The sequence below is a fragment of the Salvelinus sp. IW2-2015 genome, linkage group LG20, assembly GCF_002910315.2.
Source record: "Salvelinus sp. IW2-2015 linkage group LG20, ASM291031v2, whole genome shotgun sequence".
In the NCBI taxonomy this organism is placed as follows: Eukaryota; Metazoa; Chordata; class Actinopteri; order Salmoniformes; family Salmonidae; genus Salvelinus; species Salvelinus sp. IW2-2015.
Window position 1 is genome coordinate 67,812,128 of NC_036860.1, and position 19,444 is coordinate 67,831,571.

Sequence of the window (19,444 nt, forward strand, 5' to 3'; positions counted from 1 at the left end):
AACACCACGTTTTTTGTGCTGAAGCTTTTTGTTGTTGAGAAGAATTACCGTATCGGGAACATTATCCCTTCCACAGTTTTTATAAACAAATATTTCACTTCAAGATGGTATGTTGGAGTACAGTAGTTGTTAGGCACTAACCTCTAACCACTGTTATGGTGCAGCAGTAGTCTGAGGAGAGAAGTCTGATTTGTATTGCCTGTGGTTTGACATCTCTACTGTTTTGTGGTGTTTGGCCATAAAATGGCACCCTATCCCCTACAAAGTGCACTACTTTTGATTAGAAACCATAGGGCCCTGGTCAAAAATAGTGCACTGTTTGGGGGCATAGCCTAGGAGTCGGTGGGTAAGCGTCTGAGTGCTGTTATGTTGATGAGTCAGTCTGTCTGACAGACTAAACAAATAAAACACCTACACAGTTGAATTAAAACTAATTAACTCACTGTTGTGTGTGTGGATGGGTGCTTGAACTATGCAAGCAACTTCATCTTAACCACATTACACTCTAGAGTAATGCAACAATTAACAATCATGTGCAGACAAAGGGTTTCTTTTTCTCGTCTGTAGGCTACACTCCTTTCATTTTAGCTTCAAGACAAAAGCGCAGAGCTTTTTTTGTTTGTTGCTATCAGCATGTCTTCAAGTAACATTAGCCTATTAAAAAATACATTCATATGAGAGGGTTAATCGTTAAAAGTACAGTATACTTACTGTACAACATTACAGCAAACCAGACTGCATTTTTATCAATATCATGCAAATCATTACATGTGGTAAAAGCTAATTGTGATGGAAAACGGGGGTTTAAGTGAATTCACTGAGGATTTGCATCAGGCTGTTTTTATATGTAAGCTATACCCACCACCAGAAAGGACTTGTCAACGTTCTTCCGTCTGATCAACTGTAGCCTACTGATGACAACCACAGGTAGCCTACTGATGACAACCACAGGTAGCCTACTGATGACAACCACAGGTAGCCTACTGATGACAACCACANAGGTAGCCTACTGATGACAACCACAGGTAGCCTAGAGTAGCCTACTGATGACAACCACAGGTAGTCTACTGATGACAACCACAGGTAGCCTACTGATGACAACCACAGGTAGCCTATTTTACATTTACATTTTCAGTTTTTACAAAAACATTGCTCTGCTATTACCATTTATACTGTAGGAGTGTTGGGCTGAACAAGATTTTGTTTTACACGGTCCTGCTTTGAGGGAGGCAACTGTCGGGCACGACCTCCGGAGGTAACGTTAGCGAACAAGACGGGAGAATTTCCCGTCCAATGCGCTAACCACTAGGCTACCCTGCCGCCCCATTGAAAACACATTGTCCTCTATCTTTACTACAAAACATAACGTGCAATTTTCACATGTTGGTTGTGCTGGAGATAAATATGAAGTAGATTATTTTATATTTAAAGCTAATTTTGGCGTTTTTAAACCTAATTTCCTGCAATTCTGTGCATTTTGTCATGGTTAGTGCTGTGTTCTTTTGCTCGAACAAAATAATATAATCAATAATCTCTAAATTCTTGGTTTTTGGAATTTTTAAATTCTCCCTGACTGTCTAGCTCAGTGTTTCCAAGCTATGGGTCACGAGACACTCTGAATTAAAATAAAATTGTGCTTGGTTCATGGAACTGACGTAACCTCAGTAGCTGCTAGGACAGTGGGTGTGTTCCTGACACATCTATCTCCCCCGACAACTATGGAACTCCAAACATGCTTAGTGCCTTCGGAAAATATTATTTATTTTTTTGCTCAGCAATCAACACAAAATACCACAATGACAAAGCAAAAACATGTTTTTTGATTTACCCAAGTATTCAAATCCTTTGCTATGACCAAGAACCCAATGCTCACTCTGACAGAGCTCCAGAGTTCCTCTGTGGAGATGGGAGAATCTTCCAGAAGGACAACCATCTCTGCAGCACTACACCAAGCAGGCCTTTATGGTAGATTGGCCAGATGGAAGCCACATGACAGCCCGCTTGGAGTTTGTCAAAAAGCACCTTAAGATTCTCAGACCATGAGAAACAAGATTCTCTGGTCTGATGAAACCAAGATTGAACTCTTTGGCCTAAATGCCAAGTGTCACATCTGGAGGAAACCTGGCACCATCCCTACGGTGATGCATGGTGGTGGCAGCATCACGCTGTGGGGATGTTTTTCAGCCGCAGGGACTGGGAGACTGCTCTGTTCATCTTTCCCTCGATCCTGACTAAAGTACAGCGAGATCCTTGATGAAAACCTGCTCAGGACCTCAGACTGGGGTGAAGGGTCACCTTCTAACAGGACAACGACCCTAAGWAGTCCCGTGTGGCYCAGTTGGTAGAGCATGGCGCTCGCAACGCCAGGGTTGTGGGTTCATTCCCCACGGGGGGACCAGGATGAATATGTATGAACTTTCCAATTTGTAAGTCGCTCTGGATAAGAGCGTCTGCTAAATGACGTAAATGTAATGTAAATGTAAGTATACAGCCAAGACAACGCAGGAGTGGCTCTGGGGCAAGTCTTTGAATGTCCTTGAGTGGCCAAGCAAGAGCTCAGACTTGAACCCGATCGAACATCTCTGGAGAGACCTGAAAATAGCTGTGCAGCAACGCTCCCCATCCAACCTGAGAGCTTGAGAGGATCTGCAGAGAAGAATGGGAGAAACCCCAAATACAGGTGTGCCAAGCTTGTAGCGTTATACCCAAGAAGACTCGACTGTAATTGCTGTCAAAAGTGCTTCAACAAAGTACTGAGTAAAGGGTCTGAATACTTTTGTAAATATGATATTTCCCGTTTTTTAATTTTTAATACATTTGCAAACATTAAAAAAATTAAAAATAAATAAATAAGGGTTTTGGCTTGTCGTTGTGTGTAAATTGAGGGTGGGGCATTTAATCAATTTTAGAATAAGGCTGTAACAAAGCAAAATGTGGGTAAAGTCAAGGGGTCTCAATACTTTCTGAATGCACTGTATATGCCTTCTGTTTCCCTCTACATTGCCCACAAGCCTCATTAGAACAGAGCGGACGAGACCAGACACTAAGACTGGGGAGGAAAGAACCTCAATGATGAGCTGCTTTTCTACACAGAAATTAATTTTTAAAAATTATTGCCTGATCTTCTGAACTTCCCTTTCTGAATTATTTCAGTCACTTCAAACCATACTTCTTTCACAATAAAAGACTGTCAAAAGTACTGTGAGATTGACTGTCATAACCCCAATTAAAATAAAACAAACATTGGCATTAGATTACATCACTTTTCTACATGGTGTGGTCGCATATCTATATATATATATTTTGATCAAAATGGGGTCAAATAAGTTTGGGAACCCCCTGGTTAACTTTTATATTGGTGATTTGTTAGTTCCCAAAGATGCTTATTTAATAATATACTGGTCCATGATCTTTTCTACATGTTAGATATCTACGTGTTTTTTAGCTGGTTGTGGTATAAGTTTACACTGAAAGCATATTTTAATCCCAATGTATAGTTAAAAAAATAGATTTTAACACTGTTTGGACTTAAACGACCCTGAAAAAAACGCTTAGGTGGCCCGCCCAAGGATTACAATGGCAGAAAAATCCCTGACATGGTGTAATTTAGGCCTACATCTTTTAAAAGTCTGTCTTTGGTACTCTATAGGCTAGGCTACTGAAACCAGTCAGTTGAAATGTTTCACTGAAAACTGCCTGGGCTCAGCTGACCAAGCTGAAGTGACAACCGAATACTGTTGTCAGAATGTGTCCCAGAATGTTAATCTGATCAAATCATTTGATGCGCGCTACATCGTTCCTGCCTTGTTTTTACATTCCTATCAATGAATAGCCTAAATCATGTAAGCCTTAGTTGACACGTCTGTGCACTCAAGACATTGCTGTTCTTATAAGACACAACTTAAAACATTGCTGTAAACAATTATCCCAAATCTTGAACATTTATTATTTGTTTGTGTGACATACAATGACGAGAGAGGGAGAGAACTAAAAAAGGCAAGCTGTTAAATATGAAAGTCCACCCAAAAAGGCAAATTATTTGATTGTCCGAACTTGAACTGAAATCCTGTGACCATCTTTGAGCTCTGAGATTCCAATCATGGAGGACACACACACACCCTGTCCTGGCCTGGCCTCAGTCTGACCTCTGAGAAGGGGCCTCTTCTCAAGCTCACTGGACTGTATCGTGTGTGTGTCAGGGGAAAGTCACATGATTGTAGTTGTTTCAGAGCATTTACCACCATGCCTGTGTTTTATGTATGTGTTTTGTTCAAGCTTCCCCTATTGGCTGGTTTCTGTGTCACTCAAACAGTGTTGTGCTGCCTTCCAGACTCCGTCAAATGAAGCTGACTGTGTGGAAGACATTCTGAGGGTAAGCACTTCTCAAATCTTTTACTAATGAATCGTACAGAGTGGAGAGGTGGAGGTGGCTCAGTTTGCTAGTGTGCATTATCATCATGGCTAAAGAGTGATTTAGCCACTGAGAACATGGCCACTTTCACATTCCTGTGTTAAATCCAACCCATGTTTAAAGAGCTAGCTAGCTAGCACTTATTCAGGACAGAACCCCACTTCATATGCTGTATGAATGAGTCATATGGTTCCTGCTGGGTAGGGTAGTTAGTCCTCCTCCTCTCTGGGTCCTGCTGGGTAGGGTAGTTAGTCCTCCTCCTCTCTGCGTCCTGCTGGGAGGTAGTTAGTCCTCCTCCTCCTTCTGGGTCCTGCTGGGTAGGAGTTTAGTCTCCTCCTCTCTGGTCCTGCTGGGTAGGGTAGTTAGTCCCTCCTCTCTGGGTCCTGCTGGGTAGGGTAGTTAGTCCTCCTCCTTCTGGGCCTGCTGGGTAGGGTAGTTAGTCTCCTCCTCTCTGGCCTGCTGGGTAGGGTAGTTAGTCCCTCTCCTCTCTGGGTCCTGCTGGGTAGGGTAGTTAGTCCCTCTCTCCTCTCTGGTGTCCCCCTGGCTGGTAGGGTTTAGTCTCGTCCTGCTGGGTAGGGTAGTGTTAGTCCTCTGTCCTGCTGGGTAGGGTAGTTAGTCCTCGTCCTGCTGGGTAGGGTAGTTAGTCCTCGTCCTGCTGGGTAGGGTAGTTAGTCCTCGTCCTGCTGGGTAGGGAGTTAGTCCTCGTCTGCTGGGTAGGGTAGTTAGTCTCGTCCTGCTGGGTAAGGTAGTTAGTCCTCCTCCTCTCTGGGTCTGCTGGGTAGTGGTAGTTAGTCCTCCTCCTCTCTGGGTCCTGCTGGGGTAGGTAGTTAGTCCTCGTCCTGCTGGTAGGGTAGTTAGTCCTCGTCCTGCTGGGTAGGGTAGTTAGTCCTCGTCCTGCTGGGTAGGGTAGTTAGTCCTCGTCCTGCTGGGTAGGGTAGTTAGTCCTCGTCCTGCTGGGTAGGTAGTTAGTCCTCGTCCTGCTGGGTAGGGTAGTTAGTCTCGTCCTGCTGGGTAGGGTAGTTAGTCCTCGTCCTGCTGGTAGGGTAGTTAGTCCTCTCTTGGTCCTGCTGGGTAGGTAGTTAGTCCTCGTCCTGCTGGGTAGGGTAGTTAGTCTCGTCCTGCCTGGGTAAGGTGTTAGTCTCGTCCTGCTGGGTAGGTTAGTCCTCGTCCTGCTTGGTAAGGTAGTTAGTCCCCTCCTCTCTGGTCCTGTGGGTAGGGTAGTTAGTCCTCCTCTCTGGGTTGACTCCCTCTCTCCCCGCCTCTCTCCTCCTTCAGGAAATGACCCACTCCTGGCCCTCCTCCTGACTGCCACAGACACCCAGCACAGTTGAGCCCTCCAAGTTCTCCTTCCAGCCCAGTGATGCCTGAAGGCACTGCGTTGCCTGAGCTGCACAACCCTACTGCAACTACACACTATTGTTATTAGCTTGTAGTGTTCAGACCCAAACATTCAGGCCATTCTACTCTAAATAGCCAACTTAGAATCCCCCCCAAAAATGTTCCTTCTACGCTGTTCCACTTAGTCAGTCATTCACACGCACCTACACTACTAATACATTATCACATCCAAGTGTGAGTCTGTTGTTCTAGATTCTGAGGGGACAGCATAACGCCTTCCTTGTCGTCGTAGTGTGTGTTTGTTGTGTTCTTTTGATGTCACTAAGGCTGGATTGCCTCTCTACTTTTGTCCCTCACAGGAAGCACAGGCATGTCCAGCTGCATCTCAGTTACAAAGTAAGTCAATTGGGGGATTGGAAGTCTATACTCACTGGATATACCATATTACAAACCGTTAATGTGGCGGGGATTGGGTGTCTATACTCACTGGGATAGAACCATATTTACAACACGTTAATGTGGGGTGATTGGGAGTCCTATATACTCACTGGAATATCACCATATTTTTTACCAACCGTTAATGTGGGGGGCATGGGTGTCTATACTCACTGGATATACCATATTTACAACACGTTATGTACGGGGAGATTGGGAGTCTATACTCACTGGATATACCATATTACACCGTTAATGTGGGGGATTGGGGATCCATCTCACTGGATATACCATATTACAGCATGAAGTTAAACACTAGCTCAGCAATGTACTTCTCAAAGTAGAACAAGGCTTTTATTAGCTCATTGGCAGTTTGGGCAGTGATGGGGGGGGTCTCTCTGTGCAGCCCTGTTTCCGTGGTTGTGCTCTACATGACCACCTGGGGGCCCTCTTTGCTTTCTCTCTACTACATTTGTTTTCTCTGTGTGTCCTTGCGTCTCTCTCCTTCCTTCCTTTTCACCTCCTCTCTCTCTCAATCCACACAACGACACCTTGGTGGTCAGATTGTATTATCCTCATAGACAGAGGAACTTTTTAAACCTCCATGGCTCTTAACATCCAAACTACTGGAGAATGGTCACTTCTCCACTCCTGTCGCTCGCTCTGTTATGCTTCTCTTTCGCTCGCGCTCTCTCTCTTTGCTCGCCCTCTTCTCTTTGCTCGCTCTCTCTCTTTCGCTTCGCCCCTCTCTCTCTTTCGCTCGCTCTCTCTCTTTCGCTCGCCCTCTCTTCTTTCGCTCGCCCCTCTCTCTTTCGGTCGCCCCGCCCTCTCTCTTTCGCTCGCCCGCTCCTCTCTTTCGGCTCGCCGCCCTCTCTCTTTCGCTCGCCCGCCCTTCTCTTTTCGCTCGCCCGCCCTCTCTCTTTCGCTCGCCGCCCTCTCTCTTTCGCTCGCCCTCTCTTTGCCGCTCTCTCTTTCGCTCGCCGCGCCCTCTCTCTTTCGTTTGTCATCTCCGCCGGACGCCGTCACACCTCTTGTCATCTCCGCCGGACGCCGTCACACCTCTTGTCCCCCACAGTTAGAAAGTTGTTGATCACAACCATGTTGTTCATCTCCCGTCTATTGAACTGGCTGGCCAATAAATAATCAACCCGCGAGCTTCTCTCAAATGAGCTCTGACCCTTTGATTTGACCTCGTATGCCTGAATCTCCTCCACTGAGCTCACTGATTTGGTGACGGGCCGTGATGCTGTTTATTGCTGAATCCTTTACTGTCTGCGTTTTTAGTAATGATGTTTGGTGTTCCCCTCTTCTCTTCCCAGAACACTATGGATCACCTCCACTAGCCCCGCCCTCCATCTGTCAACAGAGCTCATGGTGAGTATACCTTCCTCACCCTGTGTCAAGTCCCCAACGAGGGGCTACGATGTGCCCCAGGCCCTGGCCTTCCGTTCGGGTTGAAAACGTTGCGGTGACCCTATGTATAGGTAGCCCCCCCTGCTCTCAGATTAGAGGTTTCGCCGGCAGAATTACCACCCTGCTCTCAGATTAGAGGTTTCACCGGCAGGGACACATACCAGGAGCCTCTTCTAGTCACATGTGGGAGTGCCACATATTCCACTTCTCTCTTTACAGACTGAGGCCTGCAGAGGGCCAGCGTCCTCACACAGCCGTGTGTGTCACGGTTTCTTATCTAAACACCTTTCTATGTGTTGTAGTAGAACACAGCTGGGAAATTCCCACCCGGTCTCTTTAACGTCAGTGAGGACATGGTCAAAAAATTACATGGCCGCGAAATTACGTACCAAAACTATTTGAGGGGAGATGAAGTCCCCTTACAATATGACATACAAAAACGCCATGTCATGCATGCACCTCACCTGTGTGTGATGGGGACCTCCGAAACAAAGTGTCCCCCAAGTGACCTCCCCCCACAACACCTGAGCCACCTGAGCACAGGAAGGAGTTGAGGGCTCAGGCTAGTGGGCCCCCAAGCGTAAACGGATTCTGTTGGGGTTAGCACCCAGGGGACAGTCCTATTACAATAGACAGGTGGGCTGACAATCCTATTTATAGCTACAGTACAGGTTGGGTGGATGGTGCAAGAGCTCTACAGTATCCCCTTTCGCTCACCTACATCTTGTTTTGAAGGAATTGTATTCTCTTTATTCAACCCTTCATCCACACAATATTTAATGACCGTAAACTCGTCCGCTCGGCGGATATAACCACGGTTGACCACTGGTGATGAGTCAACACGCGCATCATTAACCTCCGCTCACTTTTAGGGGGACAAATATTTTTTGCTAGCTCATGGAATGTGTCCGTCTCTTGTTAAATTGCAGCTATGCCACCTAGCCTAGGCTATATTAATTTGTGTAGGTAGCCCTCAACACAGGGTTTATGGTGACGTTGCAGGGGAAAATCACCATCTTAACTAGGGCTGTTCTGGTGACCGTATTACCGCCACACCGGGAGTCATGACCCGCAGTAAAAGTCCACGTGACTGCTGGGTCTCCGTAATCTGTTATGCACTCTGGACATACGTTTGTAGTACTCAACTCGCTAACGACCGTCAGGTCACTAATGGCCTGGTACTCAGGGATCTATTGTCCCTCTAATCACTCCGACATCAATGACAATTAAATCTAAAAAATCTCATCAAACACATGATTCAAACAGTATTGTGCTTTTAAAACTCACCTCACTATGATTTGATCAATTTTAAAGATGGAAGTTCCAACAGCAGGTTGGAACTGAGTGTAAATCATGGTCATTGTGGATGTTGTTTTAAAGCCTAACATAATGAAATGGACAGCGCTTTCTAAGGGGGTGATTAATTCAAAACACCCAAATGAATATAAGAGTTTATCCATATGCATAGGCCTATATATGAGCCCAATCATAGCCTACTGTATATTACGCATGGCAGAAAAACGTTTACAAATGTTTTTTTACCTTTATTATTTTACCAGGTAAGTTGACTGAGGACACATTCTCATTTACAGCAACGACCTGGGGAATAGTTACAGGGGAGAGGAGGGGTGATGAATGAGCCAATTTGGAAGCTGAGGATGATTAGGTGACCATGATGGTATGAGGGGCAGATTGGGAATTTATCCAGGACACCAGGGTTAACACCCCTACTCTTATGATAAGTACCATGGGATCTTTAGTGACCACAGAGAGTCAGGACACCCGTTTTAATGTCCCATCTGAAAGATGGCACCCTACACTGTGATTTTTTTAAAGATGTCTTTGGTACATAATTGGTCTAGCTAGGCTATACACCTTTTTGAGTGTGGACTGTATTATTATGTATAGTGGATGGGCTTGCTACACGTCACTTTTATGCTCAACATAGCCACTTCATATGATCACTCGCTCTGCAATGGACTGGCCTGTGGCCACAGCCAGCCACTTATACAAGAGTGGGTCTAATCCTGAAGGCTGGTTAGTTAAAACCACATTCCAGCCGGTGTCTATTCCACAAATTACCACCGGCTAAATCTATGATGTTTAAAATGCCTATTTACTCTGTTCCATCTGACTGCAAATCCACAGTTTGTGATGGTGAATATTAAATGGATTTTAATTAGACATTTTTAAATGTAGATGTTGCAAAGGCGCATATCAGCAGCTTTTAATGTGTGGAAGGCTAGAGATGCTAAATGTGTTTTTATTAATTAACGGGAGACCGGGAGTCATCTGCATAACCATAACCGGCTGAGTAAATGTCATCACCGATTCACCCCTTAATCTTAACTCGATACATAACTTTTTAATAAACAGTATTGCTTTTTTTTTTTTGTCATGCTGTGTCAGGATATGAGACTTTCATTCTCTGTCCTATCTTAACCTGCTGATCTGATTTGAATCTGTGTCTGTCTCTGTGTTCTCTGGTTGCGAGTAACCCTACTCGGTCTCAGTATGGTTGTAACCCTACTCGGTCTCAGTATGGTTGTAACCCTACTACGGTCCTCTAGTAATGGTTGTAACCCTACTCGGTCTCAGTAGGGTTGTAACCCTACTCGGTCTCAGTAGGGTTGTAACCCTACTCGGTCTCAGTAGGGTTGTAACCCTGTTTCTCTTTCTGGTCCCTCAGTACGGTTACAGCAGCACATTCCAGTGGGGTGGAGTCAGCCAGCTCCAGTGACTCTGACAGCAGCTCGGGGTCGGAGTCGGGCAGTGAGAGCAGTGAGAGTGGGACCGAGGCCCCCCCACAGCCCCTCAGGAGTAGCAGCCCACCTGTGACAAAGGTACAATCACACAGCACACTGATTAGTCGTGCACTCAGAACACTTAAGTAACGTGCTTTGATCATATATACACTGTGGGGGTCAGTTTCCTGGACACAAATTAAAGTTCTGGACTAAAAAAACTTGCTCAATGGACAATCTCAGAACTAGATTTAGGCCTCTAATCTGTGCCTGGTCCTATATGTTTCTTTACATTACATTTACATTACATTTACATTACATTTACATTACATTTAAGTCATTTAGCAGACGCTCTTATCCAGAGCGACTTACAAGTTGGATGCTATATTGTCTGTCTTGTCTGTAACCCTCAGTCAACTTGCTTTGTCCTTTAATTGATACAGTACCAGTCAAATGTTTTGTACACACCTACTCATTCAAGGGTTTTTCTTCATTTGTACTATTTTCTACATTGTAGAATAATAGAGAAGACATCAAAACTATGAAATAACACATATGGAATCGTGTAGTAAMCAAAAAAGGGTTCAACAAAYCAAAATATATTTGAGATTCTTCCCAAGTAGCCACCCTTTGCCTTGATGACCGCTTTGCACACTCTTGGCATTCTCTCAACCAGCTTCATGAAGTCGTCACCTGGAATGCATTTCAATCAACAGGTGTGCCTTGTTTAAAAATTAATTGTTGGAATTTCTTTCCTCAATGCGTTTGAGCCAATCAGTTGTGTTGTAACAAGGTAGGGGTGGTATACAGAAGAGAGCCCTATTTGGTAAAAGACCAAGTCCATATTATGGCAAGAACAGCTCAAATAAGCRAAGAGAAACAACAGTCAATATAGAACATTTGAAGAACTTTGAAAGTTTCTTCCAGTAGAAATCTGTTGTTTGGTCTGATGAGTCTAAATTTGAGATTTTTGGACTCATCAGACCAAATGATAGATTTCCACCATTCTATTGTTCGTGTTTCTTGGCCTCAGAAAGTCTCTTCTTATTATTGGTGTCCATTAGTAGTGGTTTCTTTGCAGCAATTTGACCATGAAGGCCTGATTCACACAGTCTCCTCTGAACAGTTGATGTTGAGATGTGTCTGTTACTTGAACTCTGTGAAGCATTTATTTGGGATTCAATTTCTAAGGCTGGAAATTCTAATGAACTTATCCTCTGCAGCAGAGGTAAGGGTCTTCCTTTCCTGTGGCCGTCCTCATGAGAGCCAGTTTCATCATGGCGCTTGATGGTTTTTGAGACTGCAGTTGAAGAAGTTCTTCAAATGTTCCATGTTGACTGACCTTCATGTCTTAAAGTTATGATGGACTGTCTTCAGTATACCATCCCTACCTTGTCACAACACAACTGATTGGCTCAAACGCATTGAGGAAAGAAATTCCACAAATTAACTTTTAACAAGTCACACACCTGTTAATTGAAATGATTTATTTAACACTTTTTTGGTTACTACATGATTCCATATGTGTTATTTCATAGTTGTGATGTCTTCACTATTATTCTAAAATGTAAAAATAAAATAAATCATTGAATGAGTAGGTGTCCAAACTTTTGACTGGTACTAAAATATGTATTTATTTATTTATTTTCGTGGTAATGACTGGAGTAGCATGGTTTCCAGGTGTTTGATGCCATTCCATTCGTTCTGTTCCAGCCATTCTTATGAGCCGTCCTCCCCTCAGCAGCCTCCACTRATATATATTTGTGTTTCTTTTCATTGGTCATATATTGTCTGTCCAGACGGAGGGCCCCGTGGTAACTAACTGGCAGTTGAACAACTGGATCCGAGTGAGCCAGCAGAACCCCAGCACAGAGAGCCAGAGTGACGCTCTACTGAGCCCTCTACCCAAACAGCAGCAGAGCCATGAGGAGGAGACCATTCCTCCCAGGGACTACAAATCCCACACACCCCCACATCGCCCAGAGTTCAGTGACGGTGAAGCCAAACCTCAACGCAGTGAAGGCGCTGCCCACAACCAGCATGTCCAACACAAGTCCCCGGTCGCCTCGCACGTTGGGAACAGCAGCAGCAGCCAGAGAAAGACAGTGGGGAACAAACACCCCTCCAGACCAGCCAAGGCTCCCCGCCCTGAAGACCCTCAGGCTGGGTTACAGGTGGAGAGTGTGGAGGTTGTCCCCCGTGACAAAGACTCCTCGTTCACAGACAGGCCAAAGGTCAAAACGAAAACCGGCCGCAGCAGCAAGAGCAGCGGAGCCAAAATAAACAGTAGGAAGCCTGCCAAGCGTGGCGCCTCTGAGAAGAAGACCGAACAACCAGAGTCACAGGGTGGCCCCAAGGTGACTCTGGTGCTGGACTGTAAGAGGGAGAAGTCTCCTAGTCCCAGCCCTGCCCAGGAGGTAGACCAGCCAGCCCCAGCTGTGGTGAAGACCACCAGTGTCAGGACAGAGACCCTCCCGGCCCCTCAGAAGGGCCAAAAGAAGCCCCGGCGCCACTCTCTAGACCCAGCACACAAGGCCAAGCGGGAGTCCTCAGCCAAAGCTTCCAGGGTCCACCAGGSGCCTCCGGGGGCCCTGCTGGTAAAGATAGAACTGAGCCTGCTGTCCAGGGTTCCCTCCCAGGGCTCCAGGCCTTCTTCAGGGGTCCAGGAGCCAGCCATCAGGAAGGGACCCAACACGGCCCCAGAGAGGGGGGACACCAACCCTGCTGCCCCCATCCCTACCAAAGTCTGCAAGAAGAGACCGGTAAGGTTGGCTTTTTGTTGTTATGATGAAATGGTATTCGTGGTGTTGTTGATAGTAGTGGTTGTTGTTTTTGCTTGATGAGCTGGTTTGGGTTCAGCAGCCCTTTGTAGTAGTAGTAACCTTCTCCCACTCCTAGCCAGGTGTATCAACAGTGCTATCGTACTCTAAAACACAATGGGGTTGTGCTTGCTATCATASCGGCAGACATCGTATCCCGTACTACCTGTACACCTTCCTGTTACGTAACGATTACGGCAACTGCACCCGTCCGCAACCGCAGGTCTCTCCAGAGGGKGGTGCGGTCAGCCCAACRCATCACCGGGGGCACACTGCCTGCCCTCCAGGACACCTACACCCCCCCCTCCCGGTGTCACGTCACAGGGAAGGCCATGAAGATCATCAAGGGCCTCCGCTATACCCGAGCCACGGCCTGTTCACCCTGCTACCATCTAGAAGGCAGAGACCGTGCAGGTGCATCAAAGCTGGGACTGAGACACAGCTTCTATCTCCAGGCCGTCAGACTGATAAACAGCTTCTATCTCCAGGCCGTCAGACTGATAAACAGCTTCTATCTCCAGGCCGTCAGACTGATAAACAGCTTCTATCTCCAGGCNCCGTCAGACTGATAAACAGCTTCTATCTCCAGGCAATCAGACTGATAAACAGCTTCTATCTCCAGGCCGTCAGACTGATAAACAGCTTCTATCTCCAGGCAATCAGACTGTTAAACAGTCACCGTTAGCAGGCCTTYACCCTGAACTTCAGTCACTGTTACTAGCCAGCTATCACCCAGTACTCTACCCTGCACCTTAGTGACTAACGTATGCCAGGAAAACATTCTTCACACCATTACACTACCGCCACCAGCCTGTACTGTTGACACCAGGCAGGATGGGTCCATGGACTCATGCTGCATACATCAAATCCTGACTCTGCCATCAGCATGACGCAACAGGAACCGGGATTCGTCGGACCAGGCGATTTGTTTTTCCACTCTTCAATTGTCCAGTGTTGGTGATCTCGTGCCCACGGGAACCGCTGCTTCTTCTTCTCTTTATTTAGCTGATAGGAGTAGAACCCGGTGTGGTCGTCTGCTGCAAATAGCCAATCCGTGACAAGGAACGATGAGTTGTGCGTTCTGAGATGCCGTTCTGCACACCACTGTTGTACTGCTCTGTAATTTGCCTGTTTGTGGTCCGCCTGTTAGCTTGCACAATTCTTGCCATTCTCCTTCGACCTCTCTCATCAACAAGCTTTTTTTCGGCGCGTTGGAACTGCCGCTGATTGGATGTTTGTTTGTCGCACCGTCCTCTGTAAACCATAGACCACTCGTGCGTGAAAAGCTCAGGGCGCCAGCTGTTTCTGAGACACTGTAACCGACGTGCCTGGCGCTGACGATCATAACACGCTCAGTTGCTTAGGTCGCTCGTTGTTGCACATTTTAGCGTTCAATCAAACCGTAACGGAAAGTCTCGATGTCTGCCTGCTTTATATATAGCAAGCCACGTGACTCTCACTGTCTGTAGGAGTAAACCATTTTCGTAAACGGTGTGGTGTACCTAATAAATATATAACTACTGCTGTACACACCTTTTCTATTCATATACTGTCGATACACACCATTTTATAATATATATTCCGAACTCTGCATAGGCTCGTTTTTGATTTAAAAAAAAAAAATAATAATAATAATAAAAAAATAAAAAACCCAGAGCCTGGGTTCGCGCCCAGGCTCTGTCGCAGCCGGCCGCGACCGGGAGGTCCGTGGGGCGACGCACAATTGGCTTAGCGTCGTCCGGGTTAGGGAGGGTTTGGCCGGTAGGGATATCCTTGTCTCATCGCGCTCCAGCGACTCCTGTGGCGGGCCGGGCGCAGTGCGCGCGTTACTCACTAGCCTAGGAGGGGAGGAGAGAGAGCAGGTGTTAGGCGTTACTTGCATAGCTAGGAGGAGGAGGATGAGAGGAGCAAGGGTGTAGTGTTTTACTCACTAGCTAGGAGGAGGAGAGAGAGAGAGCAGGTGTAGTGTTTACTCCACTAGCTAGGAGGGAGGGAGGAGAGAGAGCAGGTGTATGTTATCACTAGCTAGGAGGAGAGAGAGAGAGCAGGTGTAGTGTTCTCCACTAGCTAGGAGGAGGAGGAGCGAGAGCAGGTGTAGCGTTAGCTCACTAGGCTAGGAGGAGTGAAGAGCGAGCGAGCGAGCAGGTGTACGTTACTCACTAGCTAGGAGGAGGAGGAGCGAGAGCAGGTGTAACGTGCGTTACTCACTAGCTAAGGAGGAGGAGGAGAGAGCAGGCTGTAAGTGTTACTCACTAGCTAGGAGGAGGAGGAGCGAGTCAGGTGTAAGCGTTACTCCACTAGCTATGGAGGAGGAGGAGAGCGGGCGAGCAGGTGTTAGTGTTACTCAACTAGTAGGAAGGAGGAGGAGAGAGAGAAGCATGGATAGGTGTATGCGTTACTTCAGTAGCTAGGAGGGGAAGGAGAGAGAGCAGGTGTTTAACGTAGCGTTACTCACTACTAGGGGAGGAAGGAGAGAGCAGTGTTAGTGTTATCACTTGTAGGAGGAGGAGGAGAGGAGGTGTAGCGTTACTCACTAGCTAGGAGGAGGAGAGAAGAGAGAGGGCAGGTGTCAGCGTTACTCACTAGCTATGGAGGAGGAGAGAGAGAAGCAGGTGTAGAGGTTACTCACTAGCTAGGAGGAGGAAGGAGAATAGAGCAGGTGTAGCGTTACTTTCACTAGCTAGGAGGGGAGGAGATAGAGCAGGTGTAGCCGTTACTCACCTAGCTAGGAGGAGGAGAGAGAGAGCAGCGTGTAGGTTACTCCACTAGGCTAGGAGGAGAGAGCGAGAGCAGGTGTAGGTTTACTCACTAGCTAGGAGGAGGAGAGAGAGAGCAGGTGTAGCGTTACTCACTAGCTAGGAGGAGAGAGAGAGCGGCGTAGTTGTTACCACTAGCTTAGGAGGAGGAGGAGAAAGAAGCGAGCACGGTTAGTGTTACTCAGCTAGCTAGGAGGGGAAGAGAGAGACAGATCAGGTTTGTTATTTTTTTGTGGTAACAGCGTTACTCACTAGCTAGGAGGAGGAGGAGAGAGAGCAGGTTAGCGTTAGTTCTACTAGCTAGGGGGAGAGGAGGAAGACGAGAAGCAGTGTAGCGTAGTAGCTCACTAGCTAGGGGGGGTTAGGAGGGAGGAGAGAGAGCACGGTGTAGTGTTACTCACTAGCTAGGAGAGGAGAGAGAGAGCAGGTGTAGTGTTACTCACTAGCTAGGAGGAGAGAAGAGAGCAGGATGTAGGTTACTCACTACTAGGAGGGAAGAGGAGAGAGCAGTGAAGCGTTACTCACTACTAGGAGGAGGAGAGCGAGCAGGGGCAGGCTTGTAGCGTGTTACTCACTAGCGAGGAGGAGAGAGAGCGAGCGAGCAGGTTAAGTGATTACTCATAAGCTAGGAGGAGAGGAGAGCAGGGTGTAGTGTATTACTCACTAGCTAGGAGGAGGAGAGAGAAGCAGTGTAAGTAGCTTACTCACTAGCTAGGAGGAGGAGAGAAGAGAGCAGTGTAGATGTTACTGCACTAGCTATGAGAGGAGGAGAGAGCAGGTTGTTAGCGTGTACTGCACTAGCTAGGGAGGAGAAGGAGAGGACAGGTGTAGTGTTACTCACTAGCTAGGGAGGATGGGGAAGGAGAAGAGAGCAGGTGTAGGTTACCCACTAGCTAGGAGGAGGAGGAGATAGAGAGCAGGTGTAGCTGTTACTCACTACTAGGAGGAGGAGAGAAGAGCGGGTATGCGTTACTCACTAGCTAGGAGGAGGAGGAGAGAGAGCAGGTGTAGCGTTCACTCACTAGCTAGGAGGAGGAGGAGAGAGAGGCAGGTGTAGTGTAGCGTTACTCACTAGCTAGGAGGAGGAGAGAGAGAGAGCAGGTGTAGCGTTTCACTAGCTAGGAGGAAGAGAGGCAGGTGTAGGTTACTCACTAGCTAGGAGGAGGAGGAGAGGAGCGAGCACAGGTGTAGGTTACTCACTAGCTAGGAGGAGGAGGAGAGAGGAGCAGGTGTAGTGTTACTCACTAGCTAGGAGGAGGAGGAGAGAGGCAGATGTAGCGTAGTGTTATCCACTCAGCTAGGAGGAGGGAGGAGAGAGCGCAGGTGTAGCGTTACTCACAGCTTAGGAGGAGGAGAGGAGAGAGAGCAGGTGATTAGCTGTGTTAACTCACTAGCTAAGGAGGAGGAGAGGAGCAGGTGTAGCATTGTACTTCACTACCTAGGAAGGAGAGAGAGAGCAAGGTGTAGTGTTACTCACTAGCTAGGAGGAGAGGACAGCAGGGTAGTCGTTACTCACTAGCTAGGAGGAGGAGAGGAGAGCAGGTCGTAGTGTTACTCACTAGCTAGGAGGAGGAGGAGATGAGAGCAGGTTGTATGTTACTTCACTAGCTAGGAGGAGGAGAGAGAGCAGGTGTAGCGTTACTCAGCTAGCTAGGAGAGAGGAGAGAGAGCAGGTTGTAGCTTACTCCACAGCTAGAGGAGGAGAGAAGAGCAGGGTGTAGGTTACTCACTAGCTAGGAGGAGGAGAGAAGAAAGCAGGTGTAGACGTAGGGTTACTTACTAGCTAGGATGAGGAGAGCAGAGAGGCAGCGTTTAGCGTACTCACTAAGCTAGGAGGAGGAGGAGATGCGCAGGTTGTAGCGTTCTCACTAGCTAGGAGGATGGAGAGAGAAGAGCAAGGATGTAGCGTTACCATAGCTAGGAGGGAGGGGAGAGACGTGCGCATGGTGTAGCGCTTAGCTCACTAGCTAGGGAGGAGAGAGGAGATAGAGCAGGTGTAGCGTTATCTCACTAGCGTAGGAGGAGAGGAGAGAGGAAGCTAGTGTGTTAGCGTCTTACTAGCTAGGAGGAGGAGGAGATAGAGACAGGTTAGCGTTACTCACTAGCTAGGAGGAGGAGAGAGAGAGTCGGCTATAGTGTTACTCACTAGCTAAGAGGAGATGGAGCGCGGTAGGGACATCTGCGAGGAGCGAGCGAGCAGGTTTAGTTGTTACTCAACTGCTTAGGAGGAGGAGGAGAGGCGCAGCGAGCAGGTTAGGTGTACTCACTAGCTAGGAGGAGGAGAGAGAGAGCAGGGTGTAGCGTTACTCACTTAGCTAGGAGGAGAGAGAGAGAGAGGTGTAGCGTTACTCACTAGCTAGGAGAGATAGAGAGCAGGTGTAGCGTTACTCACTAGCTAGGAGGAGAGAGAGAGAGCAGGTGTAGCGTTACTCACTAGCTAGGAGAGAGAGAGAGCAGGTGTAGTGTTACTCACTAGCTAGGAGGAAGGAGAGAGAGAGAGGAGAGGAGCAGGTGTAGCATTACTCACTAGCTAGGAAGGAGGAGAGAGCAGGTGTTAGTGTTCTCCTAGCTAGGAGGAGGAGGAGAGAGAGGTTTGCGTTACTCACTAGCTAGGAGGAGGAGAGAGAGAGAGCAGGTTAGCTGTTACTCACTAGCTAGGAAGGAGGAGAGAGAGAGAGAGCGAGGCGTTACTCACTAGCTAGGAGGAGGAGAGAGAGAGCAGGTGCTAGCATTACTCACTAGCTAGGAGGAGAAGAGAGAGAGCAGGTGTAGCATTACTCACCTAGCTAGGAGGAGGAGAGAGAGAGAGCAGGCGTTACTCACTAGCTTAGGAGGAGAGAGAGAGAGCAGGTGTAGCGTTACTCACTAGCTAGGAGGAGGAGAGAGAGCAGGTGTAGTGCTTACTCACTAGTAGAGGAGGAGAGAGAGCAGGTGTAGGCGTTACTCACTAGCTAGGAGGAGGAGAGAGAGCAGGTGTAGCGTTACTCACTAGCTAGGAGGAGGAGAAGAGCAGGTGTAGTGTTATCACTAGCTAGGAGGGAGAGAGAGAGCAGGTGTAGTGTTACTCACTAGCTAGGAGGAGGAGCAGAGAGAGAGCAGGTGTAGTGTTATCACTAGCTAGGAGGAGAGAGCGGTGTAGTGTTACTCACTAGCTAGGAGGAGGAGAGAGAGCAGGTGTAGTGTTATCACTAGCTAGGAGGACGGAGGAGAGCAGGTGTAAGTGTTACTCACTAGCTAGGAGGAGAGAGAGAGACGAGAGCAGGTGTAGTGTTACTCACTAGCTAGGAGGAGAGAGAGAGAGAGAGCAGGTGTAGCGTTACTCACTAGCTAGGAGGAGAGAGAGAGAGAGAGCAGGTGTAGTGTTACTACTAGCTAGGAGGAGAGAGAGAGAGAGAGCAGTGTAGCATTACTCACTCAGACTTGCGGGAACCAGGACCTTGAAGAGGGTTTCAGATCTTTCTGCAGCTTTGGCTTTCTTTCCTTGGCACGGTTTTCACATCCCTTCTCAGCCTGAGAAACAAAACGTTT

The 19,444-nt window shown here is 47.5% G+C and overlaps 1 protein-coding gene and 1 non-coding gene across 2 annotated transcripts in view; both read left to right on the forward strand.

Annotated features, from left to right (window-relative positions):
- Window positions 1-19,444, forward strand: part of LOC111980068 (AF4/FMR2 family member 1) — a 67,350-nt gene that overhangs the window by 31,609 nt on the left and 16,297 nt on the right. The window contains exons 4-9 of the mRNA XM_070449777.1: window positions 4,331-4,372; window positions 5,687-5,703; window positions 7,421-7,558; window positions 10,287-10,440; window positions 12,141-13,108; window positions 13,384-13,531. Coding sequence (XP_070305878.1) covers window positions 4,331-4,372; window positions 5,687-5,703; window positions 7,421-7,558; window positions 10,287-10,440; window positions 12,141-13,108; window positions 13,384-13,531 — 1,467 coding nt within the window. The remainder of the gene's footprint in view (window positions 1-4,330; window positions 4,373-5,686; window positions 5,704-7,420; window positions 7,559-10,286; window positions 10,441-12,140; window positions 13,109-13,383; window positions 13,532-19,444) is intronic.
- Window positions 2,324-2,396, forward strand: trnaa-cgc (transfer RNA alanine (anticodon CGC)). The gene has a single exon. It is a non-coding gene; the product is annotated as a tRNA-Ala (tRNA).